This window comes from Sorex fumeus, unplaced genomic scaffold (assembly GCF_029834395.1).
Source record: "Sorex fumeus unplaced genomic scaffold, SorFum_2.1 ptg000063l, whole genome shotgun sequence".
In the NCBI taxonomy this organism is placed as follows: domain Eukaryota; kingdom Metazoa; phylum Chordata; class Mammalia; order Eulipotyphla; family Soricidae; genus Sorex; species Sorex fumeus.
In genome coordinates this window covers 60,722,189-60,740,057 of record NW_026606120.1, presented here as the reverse complement: position 1 = coordinate 60,740,057, position 17,869 = coordinate 60,722,189, and the positions used below count along the sequence as shown (strand labels likewise).

The following is a 17,869-nucleotide window of genomic DNA, read 5'->3' as shown; positions in this document are numbered from 1 at the left end:
CTCCTGGCTCTGCTCTTAGGAATTACTCCTGGTGGTGCTCGGGTTACCATACAAGAATATCAGGGATGGAACTCGGGTCGGATGCATACAAGGAAAACGCCCTATCCACTGTACTATAGCTCTAGCTCCCCCAACGTATGTTTTTAATACCTTTATTGCCATCCCATATTTTCAACCAAACATTGCATCTGCCCTTATAGTCCCCTCTGTTGTGAGGGCATCGCTGTCCAATCACATGAGCCCAGTCTTCATAATCCTTCCTCTGATAATCAGATGCTAACAAGACAGCAGTATCCTACATCTCTCTGGAACTGATTTCTTGCCATGAAGTCTCCTTTTTTAAGTCCATTTCTTCATCAGACTAACACAGAAAATTTGAAGTGCTCTGCTGCAGCTTTCTCTTCTTCAGTCAGTGGTGACAACTAGAAAATAAGTAACAAAAGAAAGATTTCAAAATCCTTTAACTACTGCTTGATTTAGTTTAGTAATCTGCTTCCTTATGCCAGTTACTGTTTCATAAGCTCTTAGTAGGCATGTGATTGCAAATTTAGCAGGGGTGGGAGAAAACAGATGCTTGGCTTTCTCTCTACAAGGTATTTTGTTGTTTGACAAAATAGAACTTGACATTAACTTGAAAAAACAAGGCCAAGAAATCAAACAATTTAAGGACTACAATTTAATAGAACCACAGAAGTCACATTTGAATATCATATTTTCAAAGTATTTCGTAAATTATAGACAGTCTGAGAGTTTCCTCAGAAGTAGGAACTTACACTAAATTCTGGAGGACAATTAAGTTTATTTGGTTGTCAAATGGGAAAAAAAGTATAATTATTGCAAAATAAATACAAAAGAACAAGCCTTTGCAGCAGCTCTACTCAGCAGCTCAGCAATGTAAGGACTCAGTTTTTATCTGGCTCTAGACACTAGTATCCTTTATAGTTGATATATTTTCAAGGTCACTGGAGAATGTTTCTAGCAGTGTTAGGAATCACAGCTAGACAAAATGTTTAGAAGAAATAGTTTTCTCTTCCCATATTTCTCTTCTCAACAGTGAGAGAACTCCTACTAATTACTTCCAGACTTTCCTCACATGTTTTGGTTTACAAAAATCATTCCTAAACCAAGCAAGTTCAAAGAAGCATCACTTCCCTTTGCCAATTAGACACACCCCAGAAGCTAAGGCTAGCATCAGCTTTGCCTCAGGCACAGGGCTATTAGGGATAGGCACTGTAGCACTGTAGCACTGTCCTCCCCTTGTTCATCGATTTGCTGGATCAGGCACCAGTAATGTCTCCATTGTGAGACTTGTTACTGTTTTTGGCATAGCAAATACGCCACGGTGAGCTTGCCAGACTCTGCCGTGCGGGCAGGATACTCTCGGTAGCTTCCTGGGCTCTCTGAGAGGGATGGAGGAATCAAACCCGGGTCATCCGCGTGCAAGGCAAAAGCCCTACCTGCTGTGCTATTCCCAGGTTCTATTAGGGATAGAACCTAAGAAATTAGTAAAACAACAAACAACAGTTTTCACCAAAAGCAGGGGAGTCTCAGGGAGAAAGCTCAGGTGGTACATATGCCTAATATACAGAGAGGGTTTTAAGTTCAACACAACACCCCATGACTACGGAACACTGCCCTTTATAAAAATAAATTCAGTTTTGGGGGGTATAGATTGGGAGGGTTGAGCTACACCCAGTTGAACTACTGGCTCTGAGTTACTCTTGGGCAGTGCTAAGGAAATGAACCAGGTACTGAACCAGGATCAGCCTATCTATTAATCCCTGTACTATCTTTCTCCAGCCCCAGTAAATTTATTTATTTATTTACTTACTTATTTATTTATTTTTAAAAAGGAACAGGGAGCTAGAGAGATAGCACAGCTGGTAGGGTGTTTGCCTTGCACTCGGCTGACCTGGGTTCGATTCCCAACATCCCATAAGGTCCCCTGAGCACAGCCAGGAGTAACTCCTGAGTGCAGAGCTAGGAATAACCCCTGTGCATTGCCGGGTGTGACCCAAAAAGCAAAAAATAATAATAATAATAAAAATAATAAAAAAAGGAACAAAAAACAAAAGGAAGACAAATACAAGTTAGATAATGCCATCACATTGCATTAACAAAACATTAACTGAAAAAGGTTTACATGAAAACAGTAAGAGCTACAACTTGAAGAATCACTATTACAAATATGCCAACCTATGTAGGTCACCTCTAGAGAGACAACCAAATCTGGAACAGCCCATATCTACAAAATCAGAATCTCTAGGGCAGCATTGTCCAATAGAACATTGTGTGATGCTAAAAATATTATATATCTGTACTGTCCAACAAGTAATTCATTTAATGAAGAACTGAGTTTTTAATTATCAGAAGGCCTATATAGTGCTGAGGATTAAACACCGGGTTATAACATGCTAAGCATGTGCTCTACCACTTTAAGCTATCTCCCTATCCTCCCTTAACCCCTTTTATGTGTTTTTCCTCCTCTACTATTCATCTCTCCATGACATCATAAAGGCATCTTTTTGTTTGTGTTTGTTTTAAGTCCATACCAGCTATGCTTAGGGCTTACTCCTGGCTCTGCACTCAGGGTTCAGTCCTTAGGAGAAGATCAGTGGGACCATATGCGGTGCTGGGAATCGAGCCCAGGTCAGCACATATGTGAACACCATCGTGACCTCCCAATAAATACTACAAACTGGATGTACACAATGACTGGAACTGAAAGGATGCAAACCCTGGTAAGTACCTTGGCTGACTGTGTGAGCACCATAATCTGATGTGCAACCCCTGGCAAGCACAACTAAATACATGAGCACCTCAGTCAGAGTAATACCTGAGCACAGAGGCAGGAGTGATTCCTGAGTACCAATGGGTATGGCCCAAATAAAATAAAATGTGGCATACACACATACACACATATAAATGAATTATTAGTAAGTTTCTCTTCTGTCATAGGTATGTAACCTACCAAGTCCACATGTTTGTTTTAAAATAAAAGGACATAAGAGCTACAGCCTCAGTGAATCAAGTAAATCTAATTTCTATCAACAATTTAAATTGCTAAATTCAAAATAGAAGTTACTCTGGATTTCAAAATTAAAAATTCCAACTTATAAACTGAAAACCTCACCTCCAAGTCTGATTGCTTTTGTAATTCTTGTATCATGGTCATAGTTTTATTCAAAGTGGCACAAATGCGGCTCTTGGTCTCTTTCTGCTCAATTGCAACCGTTGATAAGCGTGCATGCAAAGTTTGGTATCGAGACTTTATCGCTGATAATTCCTTTAAGAGTGTAACTGGATTTTTCTACATCAGGAGAAAATTAATCTATGTTAAACCATGGAAAGGAAAAGTTAAGCTACCAGCCAGGGATATGGATGAATGGTAGAGTACATGCTTTGAATGTTTACAGCTTTAAGTCTGATCGCTGGGCCCAAATAAAATAATATAAAATTAAAACATATTCTACCATTAATTTATTTATTTTTGGTGTTTAAGTCACACCTAGACATGATCAGGACTGACTCCTGACACTGCACTCAGGGATCACTCCTGGCAGGGTTTGGGGGACCATCTGAGGTGCCAGAAATCAAACCTAAGTCATCTATGTGCAAGGCAAGCTCCGTACCCACCATATCATCGTATCATCGCTCTAGCCCCCTCTACCATCAACTTTTTGTTTGTTAACATCTCATTCTTCAGTTAAGTCATTTGAAAGAAACAAACAGAAACAGTGCCCTTAGTTGTGCTACTAAACAAAAGAATCTCCAAGGGATATGGACTCTAAAACCACCCAATCTTTTCCTTCAGTGATAAATAGAAAGATTTATCATGAGCAACATAGTAACTATTGGACCAGGATTGTTAATGAATTATTCCACAACCCTGGACTTCAGCAAAAACAAATTCCTACCAATGTCCTTTCTCCAGGGAAGGCACATTTGCTAAGACATACAAGACTACCCCCCACCTAGGGTTCATCTTTCTTTATGTTTGGATTCTAAACCCATTTTGATGGTGGGAAGATAACTGGTTTTAGCATGACTTCTGATTCCTTGCATTATACAAAGAAAACTGAACCCAAACATAGACTGGCAAAACATAGGTCATAGAAAAAGAAAAAGACTTCAAGAAAACAAGAAGGAATGCAAAAACAGAATGAAGGCCAATGTTGGTTCTGACAAAAAGAAACAATAAAGATTCTGCATTCACCTATGGTGAATATGCCTTTTTTCCTGAGGGTTAATAAAGTTTTTAAACCTATAGGAGAAATGCACACAAAATTATTCTGAAACAACTATAAGAACAAGATAATCGGAGCTTATAAAATGTCATATTTTTGGGCTGGAGCAATAGCACAGCGGGTAGGGCGTTTGCCTTGTACACGGCTAACCTGGGTTCAATTCCCAGCATCTCATATGGTCCCCTGAGCACCGCCAGGGGTAATTCCTGAGCGCAGAGCCAGGAGTAACCCCTGTGCATCACCAGGTGTGACCAAAAAAGAAAAATAAATAAATAAATAAAATGTCATATTTTCAGATCTAGATTTTCATTCAGAATTATTAACAACCAGTGGTCAAAGAGCTAGTCCAGTGGGTACAGCACTTGTATACAACTGACCTAGGTTAAATCCCTAGCACCACACATGGTCCCCTGAGCAACATGAGGCATGATCCCTGAGCACAGCCTTGTGTAGCCCAGAAACCTAGGGGGAGGTGGGGGAGTAGGGGGAGTAGGGGATGGAGTTGTGGGGTCAGGGGGCGGGGGAGGGGGCGGGCATCATTGGCAATCACTAAATCACAAATGGCATGAGAAAAGAAAATGCAAGCCAGGGATGTGATTCAGCATTCGAGCACTTGTCTTGTGTGTATGAGTTCCTGGGTTTGAGTCCAAAGAGAGACATAAAGAAAAGATAATGCAGTTAAACAAAATTTAAATGTATGTATATGGATACAAGTACAAATACACACACACATACAAACACTTAAATGGATAAAAAAATAGTATTTGATAAATATTCATCTACCAGCTTATATGTTTTGTTTGGGGGGTCACACCTAGGGATGCTCAGGGGTTATTCCTTGCTCTAAAATTAGGAATTACTCCTGACCATGTTTAAGGTAACCATATGGGATACTGAGGATCAAGCCTGGATCCGCTGCATACCAGGCAATCCCCCTCCCTCTCCAACCCAACCATAAATAAGCATTAAAAGTTACTGCAACTGGTTATTTGCTTTTCTATTCTTTGATACATAATAATTAGAATTGATGTTAGTGAAAATTATGAAGATTAAAATAATGGTTTTCTTCCCAAACCTAAAAAGTTGAGAGGTTTTCTTAAAGTTATTGAGCAAAAACAGAAAGATAGCTCAGCAGGCAGAGAACTTGCTTTGCATTCTAGATTCAATCCCTGGCATGAGCATATGGTCCTGAAAGTACCACCATGAATAGCCCAAAGAATAAATGAAACAACAAAAATGGCGGTATAAACATACCATGAAAGTTCATCTATATGAGCACCTAAAATAGTCAAATGCAGAAAAAGAGGTGAGAACAAAAAAAGAAACAAAGCTGAATGGTGGTTTCAGAGGATAGGAAAATGGAGGTAAGGGGAATTATTGTTTAAAGGGTAATTTCAGCTTGGAAAAATTTTAATGTTCTGAAGATCGATCACGATAGCTCCATAAATATATTTTCAAGTAATATATTACTTGATGATAAAAATGATACTTTTAAATGAGAAAATAATTTTTGTTATATATTTCATATATTATGTATATAACTATAAAACAGTGCTTTGAAAAACAGTTCAGCAGTTTCTCAAACTACCGAGCTGAATGACAAAATAGTTCAAAGAGGTAGAGAGCATGCCTTACATATTCAAAGTACTGCATGTCCCTCATAACCAGGACTACTCCCCACCTAGAATGCCCATGTGTTTCCTAAACCCAGCATCATCAGGTGTGGCCCTGGTGCTCCCAAGCATCACCAGTCAAACTCAACTGCATCAAGCTCTACTGGGACTGAACAACAGACCTGTACCAGCAGGCCAAGTGTCTCTGGCAAGTAGCCCCAAGATGCTCAGCACTACTGGAGAGACCCAACAAATACATATGTTATAAAGTTACCAGCTGGTCAGCAATTCTGCTTAGCAAATCCACGGTATATACTTAATACTTGTAGAAGCATTATAGTATTAAAATAGCATCTAAACTATAACAATAGTCAAGGGGCCAGAGCAATAGTGCAGTGAATAAGGCATTTGCCTTGCACACTGTCAACCCAGGTTCAATCCCCAACAACCCCTATTGTCCCCTGAGCACTGCCAGGAGTAATTTCTGAGTACAAAGCCAGGAGTAACATCCTGAGCATTGCTGGGTGTGGCCCCAAAACAAAACAAAACAAAAAATAACCAAAATATCTAATAATTGATAAATAAGAAAACATGGCATAGGGACTAGAGACATAGTATGGAAGTTAAGGCGCTAGCCTTTCGTGAGACAAATCCTGGTTCAATCCGAGGCACCACATATTGTGTTCCAAGAACCGCCAGGAGTCACTCGAGAGTACAGAGCCATAAATAGACCCTGAACACCACAGATGTGGCCAAAACCATGCCCCATTTGAGCCATCTCGCTGGTATACCTCATTTTTTTCCATAGGTGAATAACATTCCTCTGTATGGCTCTGCCACAGAAAATAAATGTGGCAGAGCCATACAGAGGAATGTTATTCACCTATGGAAAAAAATGAGGTATACCAGCGAGATGGCTCAAATGGCTGGAGTACACACTTTGCATGTGGATTCCTCACTAGGTTCCATGCCCCACACAGCAATGTCCCTCATGGCTGCAAGTAGCAGCAGCCAAGCACTGAGCTGTAAGTCAGGCCCTGTTATCACCAGGTATGGCCCCATAGCTGGTGATAACAGCTAAATAGAAAAAATGTACTGGTTCACACTACAACTTGGGTAAAACTTTCAAGCATGCTAAATAAGGCATAAAATCCATATACGGACTGATTCCACTTATTTGGAATGTCGAGGGCCAGATATAGTATAGCAGGTAAGGTGCTGCCTTGCACACAGTCAATCTGGGCTCTATCCCCAACACTGCATATGATCCCCCAAACCACTAAATGTGACTCACAAGCACAAAGCAAGGAGTAAGTCCTGAAGACAGCCAGGTGAGGACCAATCTGCCCCCTCCACTCCACCAAATGTTGATAACAAATGAGAGATAGGAAGTAAATTATAGAGATGGTAATTAACACTAAAGTAATAATCATATCACATACAAATCAAATCAAGTTGTGAGCAACCTTGTATCACAAAGATTTTAAGATTCTGGGCTGAAGAGATAGTGTTAGCAGTAATCCTTTTCTTTGCCTTGCAAGTATTTGACCCTAGTTTGATCCCAGGCACTGTATTTGGTCCCCAGAAAACTGCCAGGATTCACTTTTAAGCACAGAGCCAAGAATATCCCTGAGCACTGCCAGGTATGACTCAACTCCCCTGCCCCCCAAGTTTTAAGGCTCTATAAATCTGAAATTTTATTAGAAACCTCTTATGATTCTGCTAAAAATAGATTTATTTTACATATTACCTTGCCTGAAGAATCAGGATGATTAATCTTGATTTCATATTCCAACTTGTACTGAATGCAATCCAGATCAGAATCAGCTTTCTGGAACTAAAGATTAGCACAAATTATTATTTTGTGAAATAAACATATTAATAAACATGATATTATAATGGGCTGGAGCGATAGCACAGTGGTAGGGCGTTTGCCTTGCGCGCAGCCAGCCTGGCCGAGCCAGGTTCGATTCCTCTGCCCCTCTCAGAGAGCCGGTCAAGCTTCCGAGTATCTTACCCGCACGGCAAAGCCTAGAAAACTACCTGTGACGTATTCAGTATGCCAAACACAGTAACAACAAGTCTCAAAATGGAGACGTTACTGGGCCCGCTCAAGCAAATCGATGAACAATGGGAGGACAGGGACAGTGATAGTAAAATAACTTTTCTGTATTTTTAAAAAATTTCAATGATGTGATATATATATATATATATATATATATATACACTATTTTATTTTCAGGAATATTTGCATTGTTACCATTATTTGCAACTCCATTAAATTAGAGAATTATAAATGTTTCAAAACCAAAATTAGAGAGCATTATGAACCAGAAATTAGTTCAGGTGATACAGTAGGAAAGCAAATTACAACAGGTAATACAGTAGGAAAGAGCAGTCTGAAAAATACAGATTCACTGAATATTCATAGGACCTTGATTTGTGGTAAATCTGTAATGGGGATTAAAGGAGAAAATAGCCATGGGTCTTAAATATGCTTGCTCACACATACAGAAAAGTTGGGGATTAGTGCAATTGAATATAGTGCATGTACCAACCAACCTGGGTTCAATCCCCAGGAAGGCATATCTCCTGACTCCTGCCAGGAACAATTTATATGCACTCCTAAATTGCTCTTTCACTATCAGCGTATGGCCCCAAAACAAAACAAAACAAAAATCTAGGGTGGGGGTGTAGCTGAGCAGTAGACCACTTGCTCTGCATGTGAGAGGTCCTGCTAGGATCCCTACCTGGTATCCAAGCCCATCTTCCCACACCCACCCCCTCAATACACACACATACATACACATACTGTATGTTTCCTACTTCTGAAGTTAGTCTGCTTTTGTTGTTTTTCTTTACTTTTTTTTTCTTTTTGGGTCACACCTAATGATGCACAGGGGTTACTCCTGGCTCATTCACTCAGGAATTACTTGTGGTGGTGCTCAGGGGACCATATGGGATGCTGGGAATTGAATCCAGGTCCGCCAGGTGCAAGGCAAATGCCCTACCCACTGTGCTATCGCTCCAGCCCCTGTTGTTTTTCTTTAAAGTGGTACTGTATCAAAGAAGTAGGCAGGGAATAGAAAGAGTTTCAGCGCCAGATTTCTGGAGGATCATCTCATGGACCATATTATATTTTAAAATTTGCATATGTAGGCTGACTGACCATTGTAAAGATCTTATTTGCATAAGGGCAGATGACCTCATCTTGCATTTATGATTGGTTGCCCCACAATCAACATCCTCATTTGCAACCAGATTTGCTATTCCAATCAGATGATCTGATAAGGTATAACCAATTGGATAGCAGAAACTAGTGGGGGATTGTAATATGTATAACGCCAGGGCTCCGTGCTTCTGTCTCTGCATCCTACTGTGCCTGCCTGCCTTCCTGTTTATAGCAGTTTACCAACTTGAGTTGTTAAGGAGAGTCATGAACTGAAAGACCTGTGACCATTGGTGTGCTAATCTCACACTTGGTCCACAAGAATCAAACCAGTTTAGTAATAGTACATACAGGAGGGGACAGCTGGCATTTGACATCTGTGAGTTTGATGCTCCAACCCTGTGATGACATACTGCTCAGGTCTGGAGTGCTGGAGTCACCAGGGCAATGACAGGCGTTGGAGGGCAAAAGGGTTCCAGGAATTAAATTTAGGGTCATGACCTACATCCCTTGAGCCATTCGGGAGATGGCTCAGAGTCCTAAGCTAGTATTTGGGGGTGAGGTGGCGGAGGGGAGATGGGGCTCCTTTGTAATGCTCAGGAGTCCAGGGGCTACCCCCAGCAATCCTGGATCAAAGCAGGCAGCAGATCAAGTCCCCAAAGAAGTGGAGCTGCTGTGTACCTTATAATGCCAGGGGCCACCCAGGATCTCCAGGGCTGTACCTAGCAATATCTGGAGACTATGCAGTATTCAGAATTGGAAATCAAACCCAGACTGACCACATGCAAAGCATGTATCTTAACTACTTTATCTCAGCAGCCCCTAAAAACTAGTGCTGCTCAGAGTCTCAACACCCTACCAAACCATTTAGTTTCCAATTGTGCAACACCTCTCATTTCTGATTTTTCCCAGGAATGGAAAATTGTCTTCTCTGCTCGGAACATTTGCCTTTTTAACTGGTTAATACCTACTCATCCTTCAAGTTTCAGATTATCTCTTGCCTTTAAGAAGTCAGGGGGTGGAGTTCAAAGAGATAGTAGAGAGAGTAAGGTTCCTGCCTTGTGCACAACTGACCTCTGGGTTTGATCCCTCAAACCCCATATGTCCCTTGAGCCCTACCAGGAATGACCCATAAATGCAAAGCCAAGAGTAAGTCCTAAGGGGCTAGAGTGGGTAGAACACTTGCCTTGCAAGCCAGATTCAATACCAAGCATCCCATATGGTTCCCCTAGCCCACTAGGAATGATTCCTGAGTCAGAGCTAGGAGTAATCCCTAAGCACCACTGGGTGTGACACCAAACAAAAAAATAACTAAAGGCCAAAGATTGTACAAAGAGGTAAGGAACTTATCTTTCGTGATGCCATGGCAGGATCTCCAGTATCACATATGGTCCCATGAATACCACCAGAGGTCAACATTAGAACACAAAGCCAGAAATAGACCCTGAGCACTGCTGGGTGGTTCCAGGGCTGGAACAATAGCACAGCAGTAGGGCGTTTGCCTTGCACGCAGCCCCCCTCTCAGAGAGCCCGGCAAGCTACCGAGAGTATTGGATATGCCAAACACAGTAACAACAAAGTCTCCAATGGAGACATTACTGAGCCCGCTCGAGCAAATCGATGAACAACGGGAGGACCCTGACCGTGACCCCAGGTTAAATGCTCTTTCCTGTGTGCCCCCATATACCTGGTATTTAATTGTCCCATCATAGTATATGTCAATGCATTTAATTTAAATGTGTCTCGCAGGTAAGTTTCTTAGATGTTTAGCTTCAGTAGTATACTAGCCTAGTAATTCATAAAGGATTAAGTACTTTCAGCTACAATTAGGCAAATTAAGTGCAGAAAGGAAGTTATAAAAGCTACTACAATATAAAAGCTAGCAACAGTGATGTGGTTTAGAGGTGCAGCTCATGCCTTCCATGCAGGAGACCTGTGCTGGATCCCCAGCACCATTGAGGGAGCAGCCCTAAGCCCTGACCCCTGCACGAATCCTAAGAATAGTCCAAGAGCACGGCCACTGTCAGCCAGAAACAAAAAACCAACAACAAATGGGTGGTTCCACACTTTATTTTATCTCGTAATTGCCAAAAACATTTAAGTTTTCAATTCAAACATTTCCAACAAGACACAAAATAATTATCAATTAAGAGCTAAAGTTATACAAAATATATATTAAAATTATTTTATCTTCAAACTTAAAATCTGAGATTTTACTAATTGATCTTCAAACTTAAATAAAATCTGAGATTTTCCAGCCTATTCAAATCTATAATAGAAAGATAAGTAAATGACAAAGTAACTGTTATTTCGACAACTTTAAGTGTAACAAGTTTAGCTATAAAAAGTATTCTCAAATATTTTCCATAACACATTTCAATAGTGAGTTTTCATTAGCTAAGAAATATTTTTGAAATTATGACTTTCTAAAACACATTTCTGAGAATGAAATCCGTTTTCAGCAACAGAATTTGTGGTAAATTACAGATACAAAAGAAAACTATCAAAAACAAAATTCTGGTGTGCATCCTGCTCTCAGATGCTTTGACAATACTATTGCACTGCTAGCTGTAAAGTACAGTAGTGCAATAAAGTCAGAGCATTCGTTAGCAGTAATTGGTAAGAAAGGAATACAATGTGTCTTTCATCAGTGGACATTTCATTTAGAAAAGAATCTGAAGTACAGTTACTATTTTGGACAGAACACACCCCAAACCTAAGAACATATACACCAATTTGTTAAAAAGAGAAAAATGAATAAAATATAAATATCAAAAGTGATATGAGTAATATATGATTAATATTCAACAGAAACCAGATCAGATATAGGAAGGAATTTTGTACTGTCCTAAACCTTAAGCTATTTTTTTTCTCTTTGGGTCACACCCGGCAATGCACAGGGGTTACTCCTGGCTCTGCACGCAGGAATTACTCCTGGCGGTGCTCGGGGGACCATATGGGATGCTGGGAATCGAACCCAGGTGGTCCACGTGCACGGCAAACGCCCTACCCGCTGTGCTATTGCTCCAGCCCCGACCTTAAGCTATTAACATGAGTAATTTTAATTCTTTAGAACTGATTTTAGGAAAACCATTTATAATTACTCGGGCAAATTCATAAAAAAATACTTTTGTTCTGTTGAAATTTGTTATTAGCTCCCTCACAGCAATTGAAATATAAAACAATATTTTAGGAGAGGAGAAATAGCATAGGGGTGAAAGCATCTTGTATCTCTCAAAACTTGGTTTGAATTACTAGCACCACATCCCCCAAATACCTCCAAAGGTCACTCCCTGAGCAGAGTCAGGACTAGTCCCTGAGCACCCCCAGGTATGGCGCAAAAACAAAATACGGGTCACAGAGATAGTACAGCAGGTAGGACACTAGCCTTGCATGCTGCCAGAAAATCTAAGATTAATCCCAGAACACTGCCAGAAGTGACTCCTGACAAAGAGCCAGGAGTAAACCCTGTGAGGCAAACAAAAAAAGACAAAAGGCAATTACCATCTCAGGGCTTTTTATATCAAAACTATTTTGTTGTTTATCTGGGAGCTGTGCTGAGGGCTTACTCTTGCCTGAGCTCCAGGGATCACTTCTGGCAGAGCTCAGGGACCATATGGAATGCCAGGGAACAAACCCAGGTTGGCAGCATGCAAGGGAAGCTCCCTACCTGCTATACTGCTTCCCCAGTCTGACTGGTGTCAAGACTTTCAAGGAATCAATCTATTCCCTAAAGAGTAACAGCATTAGCCCTGTGAAACAGAGTATTCTAGAAGTGAAATTTCAATTAATATAGATATCTGAAGGTATCTAAAATAATAGGTGAAGCACTTTAGATTGAAGTACCTGGTTTCCTTCAGAGCCTGGCAAGCTATCTGTGACGTATTTGATATGCCAAAAACAGTAACAGTAATGGGTCTCATTCCCTGACCCTGAAAGAGCCTCCAATATGGCAGCGTTGGGAAAGACGAGAAAGGAGAGGCTGCTAAAATCTCAGGGCTGGGACAAATGGAGAAGTTACTGACGCCCGCTTGAGTAAATCGATGAACAATGGGATGACAATGATACAGTGACACGTTTCCTTAGCATTAAGTCAATAACTTTTTTTTACAATTGTTAGTTTATTATGTATTTTCTATGATTTAATTTAGTTTTTAGAATATTTTTTAAATTTTTTTTTATTAGTGAAACACCATGAGGTACAGTTGTAGATTTACAATTTTTTTGTGCTTCAGTTTCAATTATACAATGATCAAATACCCATCCCTCCACCAGTGCCCATTTTCCACCACCATGGATAATATCCCTCCCACCCCCATCCCCCGGTCAATAACTTTTTTTTTACTGCTAAAAACTGAGGAGCCAGAGAGATGCACAGTGGGTAGGGTGCTTGCCTTGTATGTGACCAACTGAGTTCAATCCAATAGGGTCCCCAGAGCCCCTCCTGGCATAGAGCCAGGAGTAATCCCTGAGCCTCGCTGGGCATGGCCTCCATCCCTGCCCCCCCTCCCCCCCAAAAAATAAAAATAAAAGGAAGAGAACTCAACTCAGAACAAGATATGAGTGGCTTGTTTTGGTTTTTTTCTGTCTTTGGGCCACTCCTAGTAGTGCTCAAGGATCACTCCTTGGCAGAACATACATGGGGGGAACCATATATTGTGCCTAAGACCAAACCTGGGTTGGCTGCATGCAAGGCAAGCACCTTACCCTCTACACTATGGCTCCAGCTCTAAGAATCTGAATGACTTAAATTCAAATCTTGGAGTACACAGAGGGATAGTACATTGGGTGGGGCGCTTCCTTTGCACATAACCAACCCAGGTGGGCTTGATCTCCCAAATGGTCTCCCTATGGCGCTCCTCCATGATTAATTCCTAAATGCAGAGCCAGGAGTAACTCATGAGCACCACTGTGTGGCCCCAAAACAAACAAACAAAAAATCTAGAAGCAGATACTTAGATACTATAATATTTTAGTTCTGCTAGCCCCAGAAGTAAATTTCAAATACAAGTATTGAAAAATAAACATTTTAACTTTCCAAATTAGAAATTAATACAATGAAAGTGTGAAAAATTTTCCAACTAAGAGAATCAGTATCTCTCTCTTTTTGAATCAGTTAATCTTGACCAAAAAATAAGAAAAAGGTTCTTTTCGAGGCTAAATAGTATGCACTCTCACTTGTTGTTATTAAATAGTCAACACTGGCTCCTCAGCAAGTGCCTAACTTAAGTAATGTAAAACCTGATCTTCAAAGATTTTTAGCGTTGATCATCTAAATACTTTTAGAATTCTATAAAAACAGACCAATTAATATGCAGTTTTCTTTTTTTTGAAGTATGTGGCAAGGGACTGGAGAGATGGCGCAGGTTAAGGGAGGGGGGCTAGTCTTCATGCAGTGGATCTATTTAAATACTGAGCACCATATATATGGTACCCCAGCACCATAGATAGGAGTAACTTCACCCCACCCCCCAATACCAATTGAGGTGTGTTACAAAAACAAACAAACCATTCTGTCTTGGCCTCACTGTTAAACCACCTGCATTACATATGTGAGGCCCTGGGTGTTATATTCCAAACAGTATAAAAATAAAGAGGCTATGACACTAGCCTTGCATGCAGCTCACCTGGCACCTGGATCAGGTTTTACATCACTTAAATTAGGGGTTTGCTGAGAAACCAATGTTGACTATTAATAACAATAAGTGAGAGTGCATACTATTTAGCCTTAAAAAAGAACAGTTTTCCGGGCCTGAGCGGGTAAGAAGTTTGCCTTGCATGCAGCCCGGGTTCAATCCCCAGCATCCCATTTGGTTCCCCAAGCACAGCCAGGAGTAATTCCTGAGTGCAGAGCCAGGAGTAACCCCTGAGTCTCGCTGGGTGTGACCCAAAAAGAAAAAAGGAAAAAAACAGTTTTCTTAATTTTTTTTTTCAAGATTCACAGATCCAAAGAGAGGGAGATAAAGTAAAAGTAAAGTAAAGGCCCTCCCGTTGATCATCGATTTGCTCGGGCGGGCCCAGTACCGTCTCCATTGGAGACTTTGTTGTTACTGTGTCTGGCCTATCGAATACTCTCGGTAGCTTGCCGGGCTCTCGGAGAGGGGCAGAGGAATCCAACTCGGGTTGGCCATGTTGGCTGGGTGCAAGGCAAACGCCCTACCCGCTGTGCTATGGCTCCAGCCCCAAGATTCACAGATCCAAAGAGAGGGAGATACTGATCCTCAAACTGAGTGCGGAGATCAGCTCCACATGGTCCCCCGTAGAGAGCGCAGAGTAAACCTCCAGCACCTCTGCTGTGGCCCAAAATAAACATAAACAAAACAGCATAAAATGGAAATACTGACCTCATTGCAGTCATGAAGGCTTACACCATACCTCAAAATTAAAAGGCCAGCTTGGGAGGGAAAAGTGCATATGAAAAGAATTAGCATCACTTAGCATTTTACAATTAATTAGGGAAAAAATGGCAGTGTGGACAAATTCAGAATGGGTGAGAAAATGATGGCAGTACTAAGATTTATGCCTTTTGGGAGACTAAAACACTCAACTTTTGGGGGTTGTTTTATCTTTAAAACAGTTCATAATAAAAATAATAAAGATCCGAACCTAAAGTTCATTTTACAGGCGTGGAGAACTGTAGGAACTTCCTCCTTCGCTGCCATCTCCCCTCCCCCACTCACATATGCACCCCCTACAAAGAAAACTAACACTGAGAACATGGGAACCCACCGAAAACCCTCAAATCAAATTTTAATGAGGCGTTACAATTTACTCAAATATTATAAGAAAACAAGATCGGCCTCAGGTTTGGGGGGATGGGAAGGGGCTGAGCAGGGTCCTTTCTTCCAGAATCAGTACACGTGCAGATGTTCAAATGCCTCCCAGGATTCAGGTGGAGGAGCGCACCCCTAAGCCTCCCTGATAGCTAAGGAGCAGAGCCTGCGAGAGGCAGGAGGAGGAGGGAGAGGAAGATCCTGGCTTAATTTCTCTAGCAAAACACCTTAGAGGAGCTTAACCCCCTGTTTGAACGGAAGGCGGCAATCCAAAGAACAGATGGGCCCCGCGGGGTCTCAGGGTGGCCGACCGAACAAGGGAACTACGAGAAGGGAAAAGCGCGGGCGATCACGCTGGGAGTCCCGGGATGGGAGGGAGGGAACAGCAGGACGAGAGGGAAAGAAAGATCTGCAGAAGGAAACCAGGGCAGTCCTCTAAGCTGGGCGCCCACATACAGGCCAAGTAGCTGCGGGGAGCTTCTCTGGTCATTCGTCCCGGTCCGCTACTTTCACAGATGAATGAAACCGGGCAACTCCCGGGCAGCAACGGAGCCTTCCTTGTCCCAATCCCGCCAGAACTCCACGAAGGGGGCTCGTGGCTCTCTGATCCCCAGGTTTCACAGTCGCCCCCAACTCAAGGAAGGCCGACCCCAAAACTGGTCTCGGGGATTCTCGGCCGCTAATGAAGTTGCGTACGCACGTCTGGCATTCTTTTCTCGGACTTTCTCAGTCCACCGAAGAAACTGAGAACGGTTCAGCCCCGAAGAGAATTCTCCACGCTCCTCTCGGTTCCTTCCCCACCCCGCCCTCCACGCTCCTTTCCCGAGGTGTGAACCATCTCCGGCCTTCTCGGAGCGCTGAAGGGCCGTTCCAGTCATGCATCTTGGTGGACACAGATAGGAAGCTGCCGGCACGCGCTCCGGTTTCTTGAGGGGAGGAAAGGGTGGGCGAGAAACGAGAAATTCCAAAGACCCCGCACCCTCAGCATCTCCCGCCATTTCCCTCACTAGTTTCCCGGATGTAACCCCTTCCCCCGCGACGGTTAAAAGAGACCAGGCGGCGGCGACTCCCTTTGGTACCGAAGAGAAAAACTGAGTCGGCTTCAGCCCGTTACGCCGCCCAGGGTTTCCTGCGACTCCAGGTAAGCGTCCCACCTTGGAGGCCGTTCGTTGGGAAAACATAAACTAGCCAGCAGGATCAACCCTCCACTTTCCACTCACCATCAGCTCCAGCTTATCGACCTCCGCCTCCATGTTGAATAGTTGACATTCCTCAGACCGCGGCGGCGCTTAAGCCGCCAGCCGTACTAGCACTGAGGTTCCCTATTGGACAGCTGTCACTCAACGTTCCCTTCCCATTGGCTGCAATGTTTCACCGGCGCCCGCCCATTGGCGGCTGGGTAACGCCTCTCCTGATGAAACCCCTTTTTCTGTTGGACAGAGACACAAAACGCCGCTGGACGATTGGCCGCTGTACATTTCTTTTTTTCCATTGGCTATATCGTATCTCGGCTCCCGAGCCGAGACTGCAGGACTCGGCAGGGAAGGGTTTGCGATTGGCGCAATCGGAAAAAGAGCCGACCAGTTGCACAAAAGCTTCCACAAACAGTTGTGGAGACTTGACACACCTTTCCTGCTTCCTTGCCCCGCCCCCTTTCGCTCCCGCCTTCCTCTTATTCATACAAATAGCGCCTTGGTTTTGATTGGATGAAAGGCGCTGCCCTCTTAGCCATTCAAAAGCCGTGCTGTGCTCTTACACTCCCCGGAGGGCGAATCAAGTAGAGACTCTTCTACAATTGGTTTCTCCTTGATAAGGCTTTAATTTTGAATTTTTCTTTAAGGCCAGGAAGAGATCACTGCTGGTCCTCCATCTAATTCCCGGACTCTTAGGCTAGTAAGTGTAGCGAGATTTTTCTTTATTACCTGGGCTTGCATCTTCCGTCGCTGGACTCGTTACTGCTTGTTTTCTAACGGAGTTGGGGTGTTTGGCTGAACTTTGAAGGGAAATGGAGTGGGGAAAAGGAGCTTTGAAACGCCACTCTAATTCTGTTTAATTAACACTCCGGAA

The 17,869-nt window shown here is 42.5% G+C and overlaps 2 protein-coding genes across 2 annotated transcripts in view; one reads left to right on the top strand and one right to left on the bottom strand.

The window, feature by feature from the left end:
* PRR11 (proline rich 11) overlaps nt 1–17,869 on the top strand; it is a 42,281-nt gene that overhangs the window by 2,862 nt on the left and 21,550 nt on the right. The gene's annotated exons all lie outside the window — the stretch shown is intronic.
* Nucleotides 117–17,100, bottom strand: SKA2 (spindle and kinetochore associated complex subunit 2). Its single transcript, XM_056127541.1, has 4 exons — nt 17,023–17,100; nt 7,611–7,697; nt 3,134–3,310; nt 117–422 (listed from the first exon to the last, which is right to left on the bottom strand). Exons 1-4 carry the CDS (start codon nt 17,053–17,055, stop codon nt 357–359), a joined length of 363 nt encoding a protein of 120 aa, XP_055983516.1. The 5' UTR covers nt 17,056–17,100; the 3' UTR covers nt 117–356.